This window comes from Lepidochelys kempii, chromosome 4, assembly GCF_965140265.1.
Source record: "Lepidochelys kempii isolate rLepKem1 chromosome 4, rLepKem1.hap2, whole genome shotgun sequence".
Lineage (NCBI taxonomy): Eukaryota > Metazoa > Chordata > Testudines > Cheloniidae > Lepidochelys > Lepidochelys kempii.
Window position 1 is genome coordinate 20,095,851 of NC_133259.1, and position 23,444 is coordinate 20,119,294.

At 42.9% G+C, this 23,444-nt stretch overlaps 1 protein-coding gene across 2 annotated transcripts in view; it reads right to left on the bottom strand.

Annotated features, from left to right (window-relative positions):
• Positions 1-23,444, bottom strand: part of FAM13A (family with sequence similarity 13 member A) — a 183,977-nt gene that overhangs the window by 152,232 nt on the left and 8,301 nt on the right. For both annotated transcript variants that reach the window (XM_073340684.1, XM_073340682.1), the window contains exons 3-4: positions 21,812-22,021; positions 12,764-12,944 (exon numbers count right to left, since the gene is read on the bottom strand). In XM_073340684.1, coding sequence (XP_073196785.1) covers positions 12,764-12,944; positions 21,812-22,021 — 391 coding nt within the window. The remainder of the gene's footprint in view (positions 1-12,763; positions 12,945-21,811; positions 22,022-23,444) is intronic.

A 23,444-nucleotide genomic window follows, 5' to 3' on the forward strand; every position in this document is an offset into this window, starting at 1 on the left:
ACCCAGTTGTGCAACAGAAACTCAACAAGTGGGGAAAATATACAAAATAATCCTAGATATGTAATAGCCCACAAAATACACCAGAGGAATGTCACACCTGCAAATATTTTCATGTTATTTAGGAACATGACTGGGTGCAATTTTGGTGTTATTATCCTATGTCTAACATTAATAATTTGAAGTAGTACTTATAATTCAAATTATTAATATTAGACATAGGATAATCTAGTAGTGTGCTAGATTTCTATTGGATCAATTATTTTCATTCTCATTGGTTATCGCATTACTTCAGCTATCCACTGAAGTAACACTCTACCAACATTCCAGACATTTTATTTACATACACACACAATTTTACAATGCAGTTCTACTCTTAACAGCATCTGTTTGCTCCTTTCATGCATTCAGAGTCATATCCGCCAATGATAGTGACAAAAATAAAGTTTTTACTGCACTTTACTCCTGCTCCTCCTTCAGAGTTGATAGAGCTAAGAGAGAATGAGCTGAAATCTATTTCATTTTCATGCATCAACAGATCCAATCACTGGCACTTCTACGCCACAACCAAAAGATCACTGAGGGCATCATGCAATAACAACAGAGTTGTAAGTCCAACCACAGGTGTATCCAGGGGCCTCGTTTGCCCTGTCTTGTAACAGAGGCCTTGAACCTTTTTAGTGGTGATGATGCAGATAATGGAAATAGAACATGACTCTCAGATTGCAGGGTGAGTCTGAAGAGCTGAAAATTAGAAAAGTAAACATTTCTTTACTTGTAACCTGAGCCTTTTTAACCTAGAGATCAGTAAGAGGCAACAAACAAACCCCACAAAGTTACTTTTCAGGAATTGTTTTTTCCCCCCACAAAACCTTATTACTGCCTTTAAGGCCAAGATCAGGGGTCTCAAACTCGCAGGGCTTCTGCGGCCCACAAACCTCCCCAATGTGGCCCGTGGGGCTCCAGCAGTTTTGGGGCCCCACCTCCCTTGGCCCCACCTGCCACCCCGGGCGTGTCTCCCCCCGGTGATTTACAATGGCCCGGGGCCCCAGCAGCGCAGCGGAGCTGAGTGGCGTCTGCCTGCTCGCTCCACGTGTCTGCCAGGGCGGGGCTGTGCCTCCTCACGCTGCCCCATCCCCGAGCGCCCGTGCGGCCAATGGGAAGCTGCAGGGGTGGTGTCTGGGGGCAGCAGCGCACCAAGGCACCCCGGCCCGCCCCGGAGCCCCAGGTAAGCGCCGCACCCCCTGACCCTATCCCAGAGCCTGCACCCCCTCCCCACACACCCCCTCCCACCCTCAAACTCCTTCCCAAGCCTGCACCCCTCCCCCCTCCTTGAGCCTGCAACCCCACCCCCTCCTCCTGCACCCCCACTCCCTGACCCACCCCAGAGCCTGCACCCAGCACCCAAACTCCATCCCAGAGCCTGCACCTCAGACCCCTCCCCCAGCCAAACTCCCTCCCAGAGCCCAACCTCTCACCCCTTCTGCACCCAAACTCCCTCCCGGAGCCTACACTCCAATTCCCTACCCCAGACCTCCTACTCTCTCTCCCAGAGCCTTAGGCAAGTGGGGAGGGGCAGAGTTTTGGGGGGGCGGGTTCTGGGTGGCATGAGTGGCATTATTGGCCTGCTGGGAGGATTTGAGGACTGGCATTGGCCCTAAGGTAAATTGAGTTTGAGACCCCTGGCTTAGATTGTCTAGTTTGGATCAGGTGAGGAGTGAAAATTACACTGGTAGTGGGTTCTAACCACACACAAGGGGCAGCCTGTAGTCAGAGGCAGTAGCCCAGGTCTACAATAACAGGCATCTTACAGGTCAACGAGTGAGCAATAAGGTGCAAACTTTAATCTCCAGCCAGTAATATTCATCCCTCACAAACAATAAATCCACTCACAGAATTTAAACAAATAAACAAAAAACTAACACCTCCACTTAGATGATAATGCTAAAATGCTAGATTGCTGGGGATTAGAACTAACTCTGGAATGCTTTAGAAGTGATAAATCTTCAGACTTTGCCTCGGGTTACGTTGTTCTCACCCATGGTCTACAACAGGACTGGCCATACCGTTTCTGTGTCAGAACTTCTTGTGCTATAGGAACTCCCCAAAGAGGGCAAACACTGGGCCTGATCTAAAGTCTACCGAGGTCCATGGGAATCTTTCCTCTGACTTCAGTGGGTTTTTGACTCAGTCCCATTTTGCTCAAGAACAGCTTTTCCAGAACTCACTTAGCACCTTACAGGATTATAGTATTGTAACTAATAATTAGATGCCAACAACTATGTTATGGCAACTTAATCATTTATACAGGAAAGAAGTCAGACAATATTAAAAGTTAAGGCCCTCAGAGTAACATTACCTCCTCCACGTTACTCCAACTGTGTATTAAAATGTAACTGTAACTGCCTAATTAACAATAAAGAGCTATTACATAGATATGTGAAATAGGAATGATTTGACACTCTTTTGAGAGCCTTCTTTTATTTTCTGATATTTTCCATGTTGCAGTTTACTGCCTTAACATGGCATTGAAATAAGGAAATTAAATGCAAAAAACTTGGTATTTTTGTGAACGGGAAAAAGAAACAAATGGGACTCCCTAAAACTCCCCCCACTCACATTAATTATTCCTACTTCTCCTCTCCTCCTACTCACATCGGTTCAACTTTGCAACCAGTCCAGAAACAGAGTCCTTTTGATCCCTGCCCTGTGAGCTCTGCCCATTCCAATGAATGCTCCAGTAGCATCACGGAGAAGGAGTGGCTTCAGAAGCTCCCCTCACACCTCACTGATGAGCCCTTCAATGGGGAGCTGAAACAATGCCTACTCCTACTCTGCTGAACATGATCACTGGGGACCAGAGGAGTGAGCTGCTGTAGCTGCGGCAGTACTAAAGTCCTGACTAGCACTGGGTCTAGTAAGAGAAGGGAAATCATACCCTTTGGTCACATCTTTGTGGAGAATACAAGGGACAAATCAACAACACTTCTTCCCAAGCAGCACCAGAGATTAATTCCAGGCCAACCCCTAGCAAGGCAGGACAAATGTTCAGAAATCTCCTCATGCCTGACTGTGACATAATGATGTTTATATGTAGGTCTGGCTCTAATGCTGGCCCACACACAGGATATGTGGCCTTGCACTACTGGCTGATAACTTTTCTTTTTAGCTCAAGAGGTAAGGGCCTGTGTTTTGGAGCTGTAGGACCAGAATTTTACTCTTGGCTGGGTGATTTTATCAACTAACCCATGTCTGTAGCGTTTGGATTTCATTATAACAAGGCTTCCTTAGGCTCTGCAAAAGTCTTAGAAATTCCCTACTCATCATGCTCACAAGCAAATATTTCAACTCGTCATTTTTTTTTTAACTCAGAATTTTCTTCCTTCACAGCTGACAATAACTATTCCTCACTGAGGACTAGGTATGTGCCACATCTGAATTTTTTGTCTAAGTGATTTTGAGCTACCAGTCAGCAAAAAAAAAAAAAAAAGGTATTTATATATTTTAGTTCAAAAATATATTTCCTTCATTCTTCAGTAGCTCAAAAATGGCTTAAATTGCTTTCTTCAAACCCAAAATTAAAAAATAATATCTGGAGTGAGCTCCTACAGAGTTTCACCTCAAAGGGAAAGTTCTTCAAAAAGGTTTCAACCAGTGTCAATAGCACTGTACATTACAGGAGTTATATTCCAAGCTTAATTTGTGATAGTGACTATTACAGCAATTATGTATGTGTGTTTTGAGGTGTATTTTTTAATGAATACCCTGGCTCCAAATGTACAGTCCAGGTGTGTAGAGCTCATTGCAGGCGCAGGGTCAGTGGGGGCTGAGACAAAATGGAACCAAAGAGAGCCTGAAAGGCACTTCGGGCCAATGCTGCAAGTTAAACAACAATTCTAGTTTTAAAGATTCAGTCCCTCTACTTTCATTCGAATAGTCTGTGTGCTATGTCTGTATGCGTTACATGTCACCAGCAGCCAAAATAGGTACAATTCAAATGAATAACCCCTGTTGAAATTTAGGTCGCTTTTTTAACTTTTGCAAATTAAGCAATAAACCAAAAGCACAGTTTGGATCCTTGGATTTCATACAGCAAATATGCCCAGCAAACAGCCCTTGCACAGAATCAATATATTCCATGCTGGAATCCCAAGAAATACTTGACACATTATAGAGGGGGAAAACAAATCTAAGTCTCAGCCATTACAAATATTAAAATCCCATTTTGGGTTTTTTTTTTTTTTTTTTTACACAGAGATTTTATTCTTCCAAGCAGTAAACAGAAGTTGAAAAGCACATTTGGTTCATAGCGTACTATTAGAGTTATACTGTGGTCTATTTCCACACCTTTTCTTCCTTTTCCTCGCATTCTTCAGACACAGTGATGCAAGGGGGAGGGATAGCTCAGTGGTTTGAGCATTGGCCTGCTAAACCCAGGGTTGTGACTTCAATCCTTGAGGGGGCCATTTAGGGATCTGGGGCAAAAATTGGGGATTGATCCTGCTTTGAGCAGGGGGTTGGACTAGATGACCTCCTGAGGTCCCTTCCAACCCTGATATTCTATGATTCTAAGAGTAAATCAGAGACAATTTACCGGTACTTAAAATGCACACACACTGGCGTTTGTACACTGGCAGACTACAAGAGGGTATAATGATTTAGCTGTGGGTGAAATAGTTATCTAGGGCAAATAAGTGAAGCAGAAGTGCAGTCTGTGCAATGGTGCAATTCACTGTTGGCCTAAAACCCCATAGCCAGGTTTGGAGTGCAAGAGAATTGGTGGGAACAGAAAACAAAAGGTGCATGCAAACAGGAGAATATGCACCCTCTCTGAAAGTTTCATTCATGCGCCAGAGCCTGGTTCCAAGAGATTACGAGTCAAACTACTGTTTGGCCATGACTTCAACCCTATTCCTAGCAGGGCATCTGTCAATGTCCAAATTTACCTGCCCAAGCAAAAGAACATGTCTCACTAAAAAAAGAAAAGAAACTCAAAGGGATGGCTTTTTCTTGACAGGAGGCTACATGTGCAGCCCCACATGATCATCTGTGAGTGGGTTTCAAGTAGGCCGCAAATTTATTAGTTGCAGATACATAAACAGAGTTGCACAAAGTACTACACCATATAGGTTTGATTAAGAGGACACAGTTGGGGGGGACCCTTATTCAGAACCCACAGTAATCCTCCATATGAAATATTTCAGATATTCAAAGGGCCAGATCCGGAAAAAATTACTCAGCACAAGTAATCCTCCTGAAACCAAACATGTGCATACTTTTGTAGGGGTGAACCAATAGCTACTGGACTAAAACAGCCAATATTTGTTGTGCATTTGATCTGTGTAAATTTCCTCTATTCCCTGTTATAAAATGTGTAAGATGGGTTATAAAATCCAGAGGCGTCAAAATCCATGTATGTACAAAATTCTTCTGAAGAATTATCACCATCCTCTGGAAAGCGTTCTCCAGCTACCACACTACCATCAACAAAAAAGAAAGACACAAGGGACGAGAAAAGGGCACAATGCCTATTTATGGAAACCAGCTGCAAAACAACAACAACATCAGAAAGAAAAATGTTCTTGCCCATCACAATAAGAAGCCTTCACCTGAGGCAATTAAACTTATTTTGTCATCACAAAAGGGCAAATATCCAGCAAGCAGAAAAAGCAACGCCGTTTAATACTGTGCTTTAAAATAGCATCCATCTGCTTTTAAAGGCACTCACAATTTGCACTATTTTAAATTTCATCACTGTGGCTGCTTTGTCTTTCCTGATGATCCACCACATCATCATTCCATAAAGGAGCTTTCCTACAGACCTTCATCACCAATTTACAGATTTAAGTAATACAAATGCAGAATAAAGTAATAAGCAGAAAAAAAAATCAGAAGATATAAAAGAAAAACATGTTTTTTAGCTGTGATTTCAAGAAACAATTATACAGGACCACAGTTTACCAGCGCTGGCAGAGGAAGGTATAAAATTACACCTTCCTAAAGAGCTATGTTTCCAGAATAGAAGCTGTTTGGTTTGAAGAGCTTACAAATGTTTCTCTGTGATCTGTCAAGCTTCCAAACTCCTTGAATAAGGCTATTTGGTTTACACAGTTTACAAACTCCACAGACTATGGAGTTTACAAAATGTTTTGTGACACTTATAAACAAGGTGGAGTTTTAACGGCTAAATCTATCCTTTCAAAATTACAGGGGAGGAGCATACAGCTTATAAACCATGGTAAGCGCACCTTTCAGATGTGGGACATTTTCTATGGCAATCAGTTGCAGTTGACGGGAGTCTGGAGACAACACCCCAAAATAAGGATCCCTCATACTGTGCCAACTCAATTCACTTTGACACTTTATTTTTGATCAGAGCAGCAGCAACAACCAGTGAAAGCCACTGTGGTTAATTAAAAAGTCATGTTTTGTTTAATGAATTGTTGGGAGACACATGAAATGTCCCAACATGGTGTTAGGGGCACTGGGCTGTCTTTCAGATGACACATAAAACTACAGTCAGGACCACATGTGCTCTTTGGGATCCTATGGAAACAGGAGCATTAGCCCCACCATTTCAGCCATATTCCAATTAGCGATATCATAATGGGCCTGAACCAAATGGAAGACACCCATTGGCTTAAGTGGGGTTTGGATCAGGCCCACTCTGCCTACAAATTCTTCCATCAGTTTCAGCTAGCTGAAGTATTTTTCTTTGTTTCCTGTCCAAAATTGTTATGTCGGTTGTGAGCACTAAAAGTAATAGCTGTCACATTCAATCCTAGAGATGAACTCCACTGAGGAACAGAAAGATTCCTATATCCAGCTTGAAAAGTTGTTTGGATGTCCTTCCAGATGCCAAGTTCTACATAACTACAAGGTTTTATTGTTATTAATTTGTAGACTATGACACGAACACTAGGCCACCACCAGCCCCGATATTCAAGGCTAGATGCTGCCCTTGGCTACATTTTATTTTATAAACAAATTATTAGTTTGTTGTGCAAGGTCTCTCTCTTTGTTTCAGCTGGGCACATCTTTCTACAGGTTCTCTCTGCACCATTTACACTGGATTGTAACACTTTGCAACAATTTGTGACAGTTCACAAATACATGCAGCAACTGCGTTCCAAAGGAGAAAAGGAAGTCAAACAAGTACATTACATTGTTCTGCCTGAGTGTTTTTGCCAGCATTTAATTTACTAATAAAAATGGATCTCCATGTTGCTAACATTGGGAGCCTTGTTCATTGTTTAACAATTTAATGGGGTGGGTTTTTTTTTATAAAGCTATTACTCTAGACTCATTTACCATGCAATCAAACTCAAATAAGGAAATGTTTCTGTAAAATAATCCATAAAACAATCAAGGCCTTAAATTGTTAGTCGACGAACAGGTTCTGAAACAATCACCAACTAATCGACACCACCAGAAATCACTTTAGCATTCACTGACCTCTCTCTTAATCAATACTGGGAAATTAACAGTCGTCAGTGAGCACTGTAAATGTGTCAACAGGCAGCCTTTTAATGTTGTAACAGAAAAGGAGGAGTGAGAGGGGGAAATTGTCATGCAGCAACATCAAAAAATATTCATGATTGACCTAATAATTATTTACACACCAGTATCACATTTCTGGTATTTGTTAATTTTTAGCAGCATAAACTTTGGGGCAGTTTTGCAATTTTTCATGCTTTAATTGCTATTTCTATTCTCCTAGTTCATGTCAGAACGCAATTTTGTCTTTTGCCCTGTGGGGGCTAGAACTTCTAGCATGCTGCTAGTTTGCCTCTGTCTTTACATGAAGAAATTAAGAAAAAGTCAAGGGTTTGGGCATGAAAATCCCCACCACTTCAAACAGCTGCTGCAATGTACCGATTATAATGTAGGATTGATAGAAATGGAAGACATGTGTGAGGATCTAGGAGAGTATTACAAACAACAGTATTCAAATCAGAGCTACAAAAATAAATCCCTTATTATCCTAATTCAAAAGACACCCTTACTAAATATTTCACTTTGGACTATACTGGAATTGGAATTAGTGGTTAGGATTTACTGAACTCTTCCTTCCAGCTCCACTTCTCAGTGGAAAAATCAGCATGTCTGCAACGCTTCGCTTTTGCCCACACTCAGGAATAGTCTTATTCAGCAATAGATATGGCTGCATCAATGCTGACCCCTAAGCATAGACAAAGGCATGCAAGGGTTTGCACAGACCAGGCTCATGGAGGTTTATCCCTTCTCATAATCGGGGTAAAACCTGATTATCTCAATCACTGCAAAACTCGGTTTGCCCTTGTCTACTCTTATGGGTCAGTCCCAGCACAGCTCCATCAACTGCTTAAATCGGAGGAATTTCCGATTGCAGACAAGGCCTTGTGGGAGAGCAGGAAACCTGCATTTTTATTATATTTTTCTTGGCTCCACAATGGCACGTGGGATGGCCTTATCCAAATAAAAACAGACATACACTGGAGGGACCACACCATACCCTCCTGTGGAAATACCTACTGGAGGTGTACAAAGGATCTAGGTGATTCCAAGAAGCTCACCTACGGAGTTCCCGTCTAATGCATCTCCCATGAAGGGAAGAATTTCCTAATCCCCAGAGATCCTTGTGTTGGCAAGATGCTCTACCTCTATGCATGGTCAGCTCCTGCCTGCTCCTCCTCTCCCCTCCCTTCACCCCCACAGGAGCATGCCACCATTCACCACCCACCCAGTTCTTACACAAAATTCCCTTTTCTAACTGGCATGCAGGCATGGACCATTCCAGCAGCACTCACTTGGGTATGAATATCGACTCTGTTGTCAGAAGGCTTTGCAGAGTAGAATGCCACTGAGTGCGGCTGCATCCCGGCTCCATCTCTGCACCACAGCCCCTGTAGAAGACCTTCCACGAACTCTCCCTCACAAGTAGGGGAGGCCTGATCAGGAGTATGGAGCTCAGGAGATGATTGGGCAAGCTAAGCTAAAGAAGAAGGGAAGTCTCAGAGGAAAATATCCAATTGCTAACTATGCTCCACTCCACAGATCAGACAAGGAAATTTTCCTGTACTATTTCCAAGCAATGTAACCGGCATCACTAGACAACTTATATCAACACTTACAGTTGGATACATGAGCTTCTCCCTCTCAACACAAACCTCTCTGTGGGGGAGAAAAGAACCAACAATATTGTTCATCTACTTCAGAGTGAGATAGGTTTGTTCAGGACAGAAACCCTGGGGTGACGCACAGTGTACTGTTAGCCAGAGAACCCTGCATCCCTTACAGGTGACCATCCATGAGCCGACATTTAGCGCTTCCTGAGCTCAAGAACAGGACACATCTGGGAGCCTCTGGTACTGGACGCAAAGAAGGGAGGGAAGAGCAGCGTGAGGACAGAGCCTTGGTCCTACGTTCCCCTTCCATGCTAGCCAGGAGAGCTGAACAGGATGTCATACCACTGAGTTGCAGTTTCACGCACTTACACAACCAGAAAACTGGGCTGAAGAAATCTGAATTATTGCTCATGGTTTAAAGCCTCTCTCTCCTCACTATAGCGTATAATTACCTATTACCAGCAGATCCCTGAACAACTGAGGACCGTTCCTTCAATGACACCATGCTGCTAGAAGAATGGGTCTGATGAAATGTTTAAAAGAATTTTCTTGGGTTGAAAATAAATGTGGACTTATTAGAATAAGAATCTACATCTCTTCTCTCTGACATGTCTCGATCTTGTAAAGATATAGCAGCCAACTGTCAAAAGCTAAGAAGAAAAATAAGCCAACGGGGACCGGCACCTGCATGTCTTCCCTTTGGGAGATTACCATCAGTGGTGAATACCAGACATTTTTCTTAAACCAGAGTATTGTTTAATTTTAGCAGCTGGAACAAAGCATAAAGACCAACACGTTTATAGGCGTGCCTGTCTTATCCAAGCCTCACCACCCTTTGGCAGGGGGCCAGGGAGGTTTTGATTCTTCAGACCCTCCAGTGGAGCATGTCTCTTATCAATTTGTTTCCAAGGGACAGTTTCCTGACAATGACTCCCCTGCCCAAGAGAGGGACTATTGAACTGTTTAGTGTCCTTCTGAGTGTTTGGATCCCAGCCGTGGCAAAACAAGGCTTATTACTCTGCTAGTACTTCCCAGTTAATAGCTCAGGCAGGAGGCTGCTCATCTGGGACCATTGTGTTGCCTTCCTGTTAGTTTCCTATCAGGCCTGCTATTAAACTAAACCAGCATACGTATAAAACATTCTACTAACCCAGTACAGTCATACTGCTACCATCCCCAACACTGGGTAACATACAGTATTTGTAAATTAATACAGATCAGCCCCACGACCTTCTCAGTCACTGCGACCTTAAAACAACAGTAACTAGGCATAGGGGCTTTATCTTTTCTGTGTGGAGAACTACACTGACCTGGTATTTTGATCTTTTCTTTTTTTCACTTGAGAAATAGTGACTAAAAAGGTGGAAACACACAGAATCCTGGCACTTCACTTTCCTGGGCATCAACACTCACTTTTCCTTTGTCTCTAGATTCTGACCATTGCCAACAACAGTGACAGAGCTCTAGTACAGACCAGACAGCAGCACTGTAACCACCCGGTCCTTCAACCCTGTCAGAGCAGGTCTAAAACGCCAGCAGCTACCAGGCTACCATCTATGCTAGCACTCCCCATTGCTATCATGGTGTAGCTGGCAGCAATGATGGAGAATTTTAGGCAAAATAAATCTAACCTACATGAGCCCAAAGGCATCCCCGTCTGCCTGTGTCCAGGCACAGCCTCAGCTCGAGCGTACCAAATACTTAGGTTTGAAATCCACTGATCTGCTTTTCTTTGGAAGTTTTCCATTTCCACCTGTGGGTCGTGCCACCTTTTCCTTCCCTTCTCATCAAAATACATCATTCCACCTAGCTCTGTTGGACAGAAACGTCATCTTGAGAGTCATTCATTAAGAAAATGAATGAGGAGTTGGAGGCTACAATGCAGAATTTCACTTTCTTCTTGTAAAGCGTTTTGTTCTGCTTTGGTAAAAAATTAACTTCTCTGCTTACTCACTGATGAGCAAGACCACAGATTCCAAGGACAAAAAGAAGCCCAAGAACATATTTTTTAATATTTAATGCCCTGCATAGCTGCTGTGACACCCATTTCTGGTGCTGGGTGGCAGCAGCCTTCCTGTCCTGCGAAGCTTTGAGATTTCAGATGTTTCCCCCATTGCACATCAAGGAAAAAACCAAGACCTTTCAACATTTTTTTTAAACCAAAAAAAAAAAAAAAAAAAAAACCCAAACAAAACCAAAGACACACCCAACCCAAACTAGCCAACAGGCTGGTGGTCAGGGCACTCACCTACGATGTGGCAAACTCAGGTTCAAGTCCTGCCTGATTTGGGACAGACACTTGAAACTAGGTCTCTCATAACCCAGGCAAATGCCCGGGCCCCTGGGCATTTAACTATTCTTGTGTTCGACCAGAAATTCCATCTTGGACCTCAGAAACTTTCCCCAACGAAAGTTTCATCAAAACTTGCCCATTTCCAGGAAAAGTTTTGGTTTCAACAAAGCAGCATTTTCCAATGCAAATCTTCAGTCACACAATTCATGACCATTTCTACCCCAGGGTGTAACAGCTGGTAAATGTTGGCTTTTTAACGGTGACCTACATATGTGACTCTGTATACACCAATCTTTGCAATCCTGTGGTACTGAGTTTGTTTTTTTCTGATTCCAGTGATGGAGACTAACACCACAATAAAATTTACAATATTATTATCTGTAATTTTCAGGTTTATTTATGGACTCTTCAACCTCAAAGGAAACCAAAAACACCATGTCCCCACCACCAACAGGCTGGTTAAAGTTTCAAACGACAATAATTCGACACTTCTGGTAGCACGGACTACTAGAATACTCATCACTTAATGCAGTGAGGTTATCTAAAATAATCATTACTTCAACAACCACCTGGGATTTTGAAGCATGGAGGTTAATGGCTGTAAAAACAAGTGAGTAGGAAGAAACTCTGCATCTCTGCGCAGGGCCCTACTATCTGAAACTCCATCACAATGAACTCCAAACTTCACATTAGCACTGGAGGAGTCCATTACATCCTTGCCTCCAGAAAGGAGGAGGAGGAGTCTGGACCAGAAGGAAGCAGTCAGTAGAACCAATGAATCTAGTGTCAAATCCCACTCCCACTTTCTCTGCAGAGTCCCATCCCCTCCAGATAGGTCTCTGGGTCCTCTAGGAGCACAGCTCCTGTCAGCACCACAGTGCCATTGGATCTGGATCACACACTCCTGAATCAAGAGGATTTGCATGTCTCACTACCTGGAAGCATGGAGCAGGCAGCATCCAGCAGCTGCCCTGTGATGCTCTCTTCCCTAACTGCCTCCTCTCTAGATGTTGTGCAGAGAAGCCTCCCTGGCGTGTGGCAGAAAAGGAAGAAAGCTGTGTAGATGCAACTTTCTTCCTTCTACAAATTTGGGGGATTTTCTGCTCCATTTTTCTCCGGTCTACACCACCTAACAAACTGCTTAAAAAAGAAGTGTTTCAAAATGCCAACAAACTCCCTCCTCACGCCCCGAAAGGACAACCAAACCCCAAATGTTACCTCTAAAGCCTGCATCCATTGTTCAGGGAATTTATAAGATCAACTGAAATGGTGAGAATTCTGAGCTGCGTCTCTTGCCACCTGCTTCAAAACGTGCTCAGCTGAAGTGAAAGAAAGGGGAGGGAAAAAAAAAGCCCCATGAACTTACTGAAAACAAGTTGGTCCAAAAACGGTGGCCAAATTGAAAACGTTCATTCTGTTTGCCGTGTGATGCTCAGCAACTCGGGTCAAGAACCGGCACAGGTACTTCAGCAGGCAATAGTTGGCATCAGGCAGCTCTTTTATTAGTTCTTTCAAGTTGTTCTCCTTCTCAGCATTGTTTCTAGTGTCTGGGAAGAAAAGGGGGAGAAAGAACATGGTTTCTGAGCTCGATCTTTCCTCACCTCCAATTTATTGATGGACATTAACTAAACTAATTAAATGATCAGGATCAGATTCTTTTGTAAGGGCTGGTCTACACACAAACTTGCACTGAAATAACTAGATTGCAAACTGATGCAAGCTTGTTTGTAGACCAGCCCGTATTTACATAGGATTAAATCCAGATTAATGCAAATTAAACTCAGTGCAGTTATACCTGTGTGACAAACCTCTGCCCACAAATCCTGCCTCAAAACACACTTTTACCATTCAAGTATCAGAAGGGTAGCCATGTTAGTCTGGATCTGTAAAAACGGCAGAGTCCTGTGGCACCTTATAGACTAACAGACGTATCGGAGCATAAGCTTTTGTGGGTGAATAGCCACTTCATCAGATGCATGTAATGGAAATTTCCAGAGGCAGGTATAAATATGCAAGCAAGAATCAGGCTAGGGATAACGAGGTTAGTTCAATCAGGGAGGATGAGGTCCTCTTCAAACAGTTGAGGTGTGAACACCAAGGGAGGAGAAACTGCTTTTGTAGTTGGCTAGCCAGTCAGTGTCTTTGTTTAATCCTGAGCTGATGGTGTCAAATTTGAAAATGAACTGAAGCTCAGCAGTTTTTCTTTGAAGTCTGGTCCTGAAGTTTTTTTGCTGCAGGATGGCTACCTTTCAATCTGCTATTGTGAGTCCAGGGAGGTTGAAGTGTTCTCCTCCCAGGTTTTTGTATATTGCCATTCCTAATATTTGATTTGTGTCCATTTACCCTTTTACGTAGGAATTGTCCAGTTTGGCCGATGTACATAGCAGAGCGGCACTGCTGGCACATGATGGCGTATATTACATTGGTGGACGTGCAGGTGAATGAACCGGTGATGGTGTAGCTGATCTGGTTTGGTCCTGTGATGGTGTCACTGGTGTAGACACCTGAAGCATATTCTCATCAGCAACTACACACCGCACCATAGTAACTCTAACTCAGGAACCAATCCATACAACAAACCTCGATGCCAACTCTGCCCACATATCTACACCAGGAACACCACCACAGGACCTAACCAGATCAGCCACACCATCACCGGTTCATAAGGGCTTTTTTTGTGTGGGGGAGGGGGCTACGATTCCCCTTTCCCTGCTCTCCCTCTATACTTGACCTATCTTCTCCCCTTGCTTCTTCCACTAGTCACAAACTCTCTCTCTTTGTACCATACCTCTCTAATTTATCCGATTGCTTTCTCCCACTCAGCCATTCCATGGGCTCTTTCCCAGTCTCAGAGGATGGCTCTTGGATCTTGCAATGTGTCTTGCTGCAGCTCTACCATTCCCTTTGCTCTATGGCTGTATGAAGAAGGTTCTCTGATTTTTTAAAAAAAAGTCATTTTGGATCAATCAGATCATTTTGTTTTGACAAAATCATTTCGTTCAGAAATGTTTTGCTTCTACCTAATTTTAATGCTGCAAGTAAAACTGACAGGTAACAAAGGTTTTTTTCCTCAGACTGATTTAAGATGTATTCAGTAACACTTATAGCTCCTCATGTTTCTCCCTTCCTACCGGAGAGACGTCCTTGCTCCATCTAACCCCACTTGAACTCTTCTGTCTCACCGATACTGACCTACTTTGTCAGGGATGGACAACTGGGGCCATACCTAATCTGCCGGATAACTTCACTTGGCCTGAACTTTACTAGTTCAGGGCAGGCGATCCCACAGCACCAGGGCCAAGAAGGGGGCAGGACATGGAGTCACAAGGGGAGGCCCCACCTGTGTGCAGACATGCATGTCACATGATGCTGAGGCAAGATCCAACGGGCCACAGCAGGGAGCTGTGCCACCTCTTCAGGACAGCAGCCACCCTGGAGGAGTGAGCACAGGGTGGGCTCGCTCTCCACACCTCTACCCAGCCTCTCCCCAGGACCTGACCTCTCTCCCCCACCACATCACATCCCCAGGCCCACCAAAGGGTTTTAGTGGATTCTGTCACCGTGTACTACCTTAAAGTTGCCCATCCCTGTACTATGTGTTCCTAGCAGAAGAGTGTCTTGTCCCGAAGCAGCTAGTGGTTTGAAGAGAGAATACATAATGCTGAGAGTCAAAAAGAGCTTCTTTAGTTCAAAAGGTAAAGCCTTCTGGTTTTGGAACAGAGCATCCTCTGGTTAAGTCCCAACGAGGTCAGGGACTTCTGAGACCCGTGTCCAGTAAACAGCCATGCATGTTGTGACTTAGGCAGCTCAGCAAGTGCGTACTGGAACAATATACATGCCAAGTACATGCTGCTTTGGAACAGCTCGATGTTTTGTGCACTTCGTGCAGAGTGCTTTGCAAAAGAAGGGACAGGACGTTGTGTTGTGGGCTTGCCCTTTCATGGCTGGAGGCTAGGATAGAGGATACATAAAATGATGCTACTGCTACTGACAGCCAAGATGGAGGTTATGCTTTAAGGCCTGAACTGATGTTTTTGATATAGTGCCCTCAGTTTCAAATACCAGTAGGGGACAATTCCGTACACTAAGTCACAGGTCCAAGGACTTTCAAAACAATCCTATTTTTGGCTTACATTTTCCCAAACCCCTTTAACAGAGACTGTGAATAATAATAATAATAATAAAAAAAAAAGAAGTAGTTGGTGTTTTAAAAAACACTTTTGTGCCCAGTAACTATTTTCAGGGTGAATTACAGAGTACCCTGGGGAAAGAAGAGCGCGAAGTAGAAAAATATGAATGATCAACATGCTTACAACTGCCACAGTTTGGAGACTGAGGGCACGATCGTTAGGTTGGGATGTGCTTTATATTTTGCGCAGTCAGACATTCTTACAGTTAAAAATTAAACAAGACTTATCTTGCATGTAATTTAGGAAGGCCAGGCAATAAATGTTCTCACATCTGTCACTCAGTATAGTTTCTCATAAATTAGATTAACTGGAATTACAGCATGTTGAAATACCAGAGACAACTGTTTCTCAGGCTATGGTTTAGTGATTATATGATGTACTGATTTGAGAAGCCCTTTAAAAAAAAATCTCAATGCACATTACAAATTAAGCTTATTTCTATCTCTTTTTACACTACAAGCTTAAATCAGAATTCATTCACAGTTCATGTCTAAACATACCTGACAATTCCAGGACACACATTAATTTTAATTGTGCTGGTCTCTCTGCAGCCAAAAGCTAGCGCCTTCCTCAAAAGGAAAAGGTCAAACATGGCACGAAGCAGATTTGCAAAATTCTGCTCTCTCACTTAATCCATGGCAAGTAATTTTTTTTTTTGAAAGATATATGCTAAAATACCATTAGATGCCTCATTATCATCCATCAGCATATGGTGAGACAGTAGGGTTTGAGTAACAACCGTGTTAGTCTGTATTCGCAAAAAGAAAAAGGAGGACTTGTGGCACCTTAGAGACTAACCAATTTATTTGAGCATAAGCTTCGTGAGCTACAGCTCACTTCATGTAGCTCACGAAAGCTCATGCTCAAATAAATTGGTTAGTCTCTAAGGTGCCACATGTACTCCTTTTCCTTTTAGTAGGGTTTTTGTTTATTTTTTTCCTTTCTTTCTTTTTACTAGGGCTGGTAAGACTTTTATGACAATTTTGAAAGATTGGGATAATAAGCGATAATAATAAGGAAGTTAATAGTATCTCAATTTGCACAGATAATTGGGTAATCCCTTTGATTTGATTTCTAACCACCTTTTTGTTTTAACAACAACTGGTTAAAAAGCCAGGTCAGTATCACTGCCACAAGGTTGCGAGAACATTAGAATTAAACCTCCACAAATACTTCTGATTAGGCAGCAAACACTGCCTACTATTCTAAATATTTGTTCCCCTAAGAAGCTTACAGTTATGATCAGTAAAGCCAAATCCTAACACTCAGGGAAAACATGTCTCCCCACACCTAACTACCTGATTAGGAAATGCCTTTGAGAGCTAATTGTCTCTCTCACCTTCCAACTGGCAACTGAGATTGTTCGGTACTTTTCCATCTACTGAAGGTTCTTTCATTCCTGGAAAAACTGGCAAGATGCTAATCCTCTCTACACTATATTTTGAAGTCAGGAGGGCATTCTTGCGGTAAACAAAGCTACCAATATCACAGCAGCAGACTTAATTCAATGGCCTTGATTTCCCTATTCATTAAGTGTACTATCCTGCAAGGTATTCATCAGGAGCAGGAGGAGTATTTAGCCCTGCGCAGGATCCAACCCTCACCCTCGCTCAGCATTACTCTGATCTTAGGCATGCCATGTCCAGTGATTTCAAGAGAAGCTCAGATTGTTCGGTGGTCAGACAGGAACAGTCTGGGAGTGAGAACACATTTCTACTGAACAGCGTGAAGCACCGATCCCTCTTCTCCTTCATTGAACAGGCATCTATACAGCTTCTCCGCATCAAGCTGAAACGGGGATATGCAAAGGTGGCTGCTCTCTCTCGACACCCCCTGCGAGGCGGGGGGAAGGGGGGAGAAGCATATAAGAGGGGCTGGAAGTCAAGCCTTCCCTCGCCACCACAATTTTAAAAAAGAGGCACAAATCTACAAGTTGCACCACTAGTGACATTCCATTTTATTCAGTCCCCTTAATACTTACAATAAATATGAAGACTGATGAATTGGGAGGAGGCAGGAAACATACACATAGCATTGCATGGGCTTTGTAAACGTGTTAGGGTAAATCTCTCTCAACCACACTTGACAGTATCTCTCTAAATGGGGCACTCTCTTTGAAGCTTATCAGAGGGCACAAATGTTTTCGTGCCATGACAACCAAGCACACAGACTACTCCTGGCTTGTTTGATCATCTGCTATTACAGTTTTCTATTCCATTTTAAATCGAGCATTAAGAACCACTTAACAACTAGTGGACAGCACAGAAAACACAATAATTTATAGAGTGTCACTGCTGTTCACGGTACTATACAGACAAGTAAATAGCAGGTAGTCAAAGTCCCAGCCTCAGGACTTCACAATCTAAAGCTCTGATCCTTATGCACCTTATGCTCAGCTTTATGCTCTGTGAGTAATCTTACTGAAGTCAGTAACGTTTATGGATTTTGTATAGTCCTATTGACTTCAATAAGACTACACACAATGCACACCGTTAAGCATGTGCTTAAGTCTTCGCAGCATTGTGACCTAAATTACCAGGTGAACATCACTGCAACAACATGTGACAACCCGGATTTTCAAGGAAGCACAGCTCCAGTTTGGGCACTTGAATCAGGGCCCTATTTTCAGAAGTGCTCAGCGCCCAGCAGCTCTTACTGTGACATACAAGGCCAGATTTTCAAAAACAGTACAGGATCCAGCGTGCTGAGCTCTTTTGAAAATTTGGCCCTAAATGGTGGAAAGGAGGAAGAAGGGTAACAGGGAACAAGTGAAAACTGCTCTTGGGTGAGTATCGTGACAACAAGGTTTGCTTAGTTTGTGTGTGAGCACACATACTATTTAAAAAAAAAAAAAAAAAATCAGGCAACAAGACGGAGCAGAGATGAACAAGAAAAGCCCAGCCAGAAGAAGTGCGCTTTGACGGAAGACTTGAAGAAAGGAGAGAAGTTGGAGAAAAAGGGAGCTACTTCCAGACATAATGCACAGCATCGAGAAATGCACAGAACTGTGATTGGGTGCATTAAAGAGAGAGAAGTAAGCAGACTACCGTCCGTGAGGGGAGGGATACAGTTGTGTGGTCGTTTTTAGTCTCATGGCATGTCACTACCCATTCACATAATTGAACAATGGGGACAGCTTTGTAATGGGTCATCATATTTCTATACATATTGGGTTTCTCTGAACGAGCAGTAAGCATTAGCTAATCATCTAATTCAATCCCTTTTGCCCCTTACTCATTTCCCTCCCATTTCCAAACACGATGACTGAGAATAATTAAGAAGTGCCATGCAGTGAGTTAAGTTTTACAATTGCTACTGTGGTTAATGGGGAGTTGGGAAACTTTGAAACCCTCTTTTATTCATTCATACACCATCCTAAAAATATACCTACATCAGCTCATCTGTCAGACACAGTGACATGTTTAAGATGTGGTCCTGCCTTTGGGCAACAGATCACACCTTGTTTAAGTCAATAAAAGAAATACCAAAACCCCACCTTTTATAATAATGTAAACAGGTAGCTCAGGGGTAAACTACCCAAAACAGGAACATAATGACGCAGAGATGGGTCTCATAATCCACTTCATAAAGCGGCATTTATTCTCCCTCTCTAAAGCTTTGCGTCCTTACTGTTATTACTGCTGCACTAAATGTTATCTACACATGAAATGCAGATTCAAGTGTTATTATTGGTTGATAAGTATCTTGTGCATTTAGACAACAAACAAGTTGTTCTTTTAGCTCCTTGCTAACCATGATATTAATCAAAATGAAAATACAAGCCAAGCAATGTTCAAAAAAATGAACAGTGATAGCCAATAACAATGCACCATGCAGGAAGTCGGGCCAGCTTTATTACAGTGCTGGATTTGAAATACTTTGATGAAGAGATCCGCTTCCATTTCCATTCTTGGACCCATTTCTCAGGCTGAAACTTGGCCAACAGAAGTTGAGAACCCATATTTTAGCTCTGTCTTTAAGGAGTTAATTGGGACAGCGCTTGGCTATGAAGCAGGATATAAAGGGATACACAGGAATGAACTGTTGTTGCAGAACAGATCTTCCCTTCTCTCGTACTAGGAAGCCCTTCCAATGATACTACAGAAAGCCAGAAATGTGCCTCACCTTGCCAAACAAGGCTACTGATGAGAATGGAGAATATATGATCTCACTCTAGATACAACATATGAAGAAAGAACACTCTCAGATGGAGCCATGACTGCACAGGAACATTCTTTAGCAAGCATTATAATTAGGTTGCTCTTCAACATAAATACACAGAGTGCCAAAAACAAACAATACACAGTGGGACCCACTTTTCAATACATACCTACTCCAGGGAGGAATGCAACAAAAGGCTTATACAAGAAAAAGCTTCCTGTGTTCTGGAAGGAAAGTTACTGTAACAACTTGGCCTGCTGAAAGGAAGTGACTTGTGAAAGGGGATAAGGGCTTTATGTACAGAGCTTGTGCTTGACTGGTTCCTAGAATGTACCAGGGTCTTTACAAGGCAAAAATCAAGCAGCAAAAAGATAAGACATGAATGAATAAACAATCTTAGACAGGGGACCCTAGTCTGGGGGCTGGAGAGCACTTCCAAGGGGGACTTGATCACAACAACAAAATCTCCAAGCAGTGATGCTTCCTGTTAGTCTATAGGTTTGATTCACGCTGCTTGGGTGGGCAAGTACCAATCACACTTCCCTGTACCAATGAGACTCTCTGTACAGACAGAGGGAGGGATGGACATGTCCTCTACCATGGCAGGGAGCATTAATTTCTGCCAGGTGCACCACAGAAGCCAGTTGGCAGAGGCTGCAATAGGGATGTGCTAGAACCAGTGCATCACCTACCCATGCATCTTCTCTGGCCAAAACCACCACTTTTGGGGCAATGGTGGCCTGCTACAAGCACCTTGCCAAAGGCATGGCAGCGACTTGCACTGCTGCAAACCCTCTCCTGGAAGACTTGTGCCAGGGCCTGGGTGAGACTATGGAGCGGAGCTAAGGGTGCCTTTAGAATATGTTGTGATATTTTATCTGGGATTGTATGAACTGAGAGTGTATTGGTGTTCATTTCCATACATTTAAATCCTCTTTTCCATACATTTAAATCCTCTTTTCAGTGGAAATAAATAGTAACAACCTTAAAGCTAACACACTTGGTTGTCAATTTCACTTAAACAATTTTTAAAACTAAACTAAGGGGTTTAGCAGCTCTCTCGCTCTCTTTCACACCCATCCACCCTGCCTTGCAAAGTGGAAGTTCACTAACAGCTGGTGTTTCTGGTTTCCCACGAGCTGACTGTCATGCAGAACTCTAAAGCTCTACAAGATTCTCAGCTTTCCAAAGATTCTATTTGCTGTTCTTTATAGGTTGTCACTGCACCAATGTGTTTTAAATGCAACAGTGGCATTCAGTGGCCAGATCTCTCTGTTAATTAGAGAGGAAATGAGTATATATCTCCATCCAGAGGAATTCTCCATTCCTAGGGGAAATTGCCTGTGGATTCCAAAGTATGAATGGAGCTTTCCAAATGGCTGGCTACCTGTGTTGTTCCAAATGGCTGCCTACCTGCGTTGGTAATTCCCAACATAATGCACTGGTATGACCTTTTGGAGGACGAGGCATTAAACAATTTTCCATTTCATAACAGCAATGAAATACAAGAGGCACTATAGGTAGATAAGTCACAGCTGATGAAATCTTAAAATAATAATCATCATCATCAGTAAGTATGGCTGTAACCAGGAAAGGGCCCTTCTGAACAATGACACCTTCTTTTCAACAATGGAACAGTGTGTCCTTGTGTATGTGAGTATTCAGTGTGGAGAAGGGCGCAAAGAGCTTTCTCCTGCATTTGCACAGCCTGCACAAGGGCCAGTTACAAAAGCAATTCCTGCACTCCTGGACTGCTTCTTCACTGCATTTCCAAGAGAACACATCACCCCAAGGTGGGGCATGGAGAAAGTGCGACTGTGGCCTTGCTTTCTCTTCTCATCAGTGCATTGTTTTGCACTCAAATTGTTAGGAGTGCGTGTGTGTGCACACACACGCAAGCAAGCAAATGCATTGGGAGGAGATGGTGATTGATGCCAAGGGAAATCCAAAATGGAAAGAGCAAGACAGTAAGAAATGCTATACGGGCAGGTGGAGTCTGTAAATTCTGGTTCCCAAGAAAGCCACTACATGTAAGGTTATCAAGGGATTTTACTTGTACTCACCCTGATAAAGCCGTATAAATCTGGGATGCAATGCAGAAGTGATCACCCCATCTGGCAGCTCCCTCAGAAATAATTTCAGCAGACTGGCTACTGAGCACACATCAGCATCTTTAGCCAGCTCCACTTCCTCCCCTTGGTCATATTTCAGACGCAACTGATCCACCATTTTCATGTTACCATTCACCCTGAAGAGACCTTCCTGTGTCAGCCCTGTAATTACATATTAATCATGAGTAAAACAAACAACATACACTTGGCTTTCAGTTAGCACACCCAACAGTACCATTCTGTAAGTAACCAAGACACCACAAATATCACAAAGCTATTAGCCAGTGGATTCTCTAGATAAAGTAATAATGAATGTTGAAGACCAGCTCCTGAGTCCTACAAATATCTACCAAGCACCCACAACACCTAATGACTTCAGTATAACTTGTCAATATTCAGCACCATTCTGGATTTGGGCACAAATGGCTGGAACCTATTTCCACATACTTCAGTTGGTGCCCAGTCAGGTCCTGATCCTGCTACCACTTATGTGAGTAACTTCATTCATGTGAAAAGTCCCCTATTTGCTTCAGTGCACCTGTTCAGGTAAGTAAAAGAAATTTACATCTTCCATAGAGGACACCAGGAGAACTACATCATATTAAAAAGTTCACTACATTCCAAGGACATTCCTAGATTCAAACACTTAAGTAGAACAACTCCACAAAACTGAAGAGCGTCAGTATATTTTCTTAAAAAGCACCCCAGTAACCAAAATGTAGCATTCTTTCAAACCAGTTCTGCAGAATTACTCTTTCATGCTGAAGCTTAATACTAAAAGGATTACAAACAAAGCATGGAACATTTTAAAGAGTCAGAAAGAGACATGGTTAAAACACAAGGCCCAACTTGCAGAATACACCTGTGCAGAAAGCAATCTTGCAATGTGAAATGCTATTCTGACATCTGCTGGACAATGGGAAGCACTGCAGAACAGTAACGAATGGCATTGCTGTGCGAGAAGTTGGGCAAAGTAACAAATTCCCCACAGAGATAAGACGTTCTTTACCTTCCAATAAGGAAGTCATTCTGGAAAAAGGCTAGGCTAGATGATTTTGGAAAAAAATGGGCTATTTTTAACATTTAAAGAGGTAACTTCCCCCATAAAATGCAAATTCTGTCTGTATAACAGAGCGTCACTAGATGATACAGCTGACCTACAGCCAGAGCAGCTAGCTTGGCTAGGCATTCGGTTCAAGACGAACTTGAACAGGGGTTCTGTAGTGGGTTGTCCACATCTAACTTCAGATGTCAGCAGTGACCATTCATGTGTGTTTTCACTCTAGTAAGAGCACCAGGATGGAACTGAATTGGCATTAGTGGTGGTGCACTGTGTGCCTCTTATTTCCCATCTAAATTAACCGAGTTCACATGGAGGGCTGTGTTAGTTATTCTTCCTAGTTAACTTCAACATCTATGCAGAAAATTGCTCTTCCAGGTTAGCTTAGGAGCTCATGGCTGCCTTGAAAACCGTGAGTTTATCTCAGGCTCTTCTCACCCAAGCGGACAGCTTTTAGTTCTTGTTTTCACGTTGGAGAAGGATGGGGATTATATCTTTATCAGACCATCACCGTCTCAGTTTAGA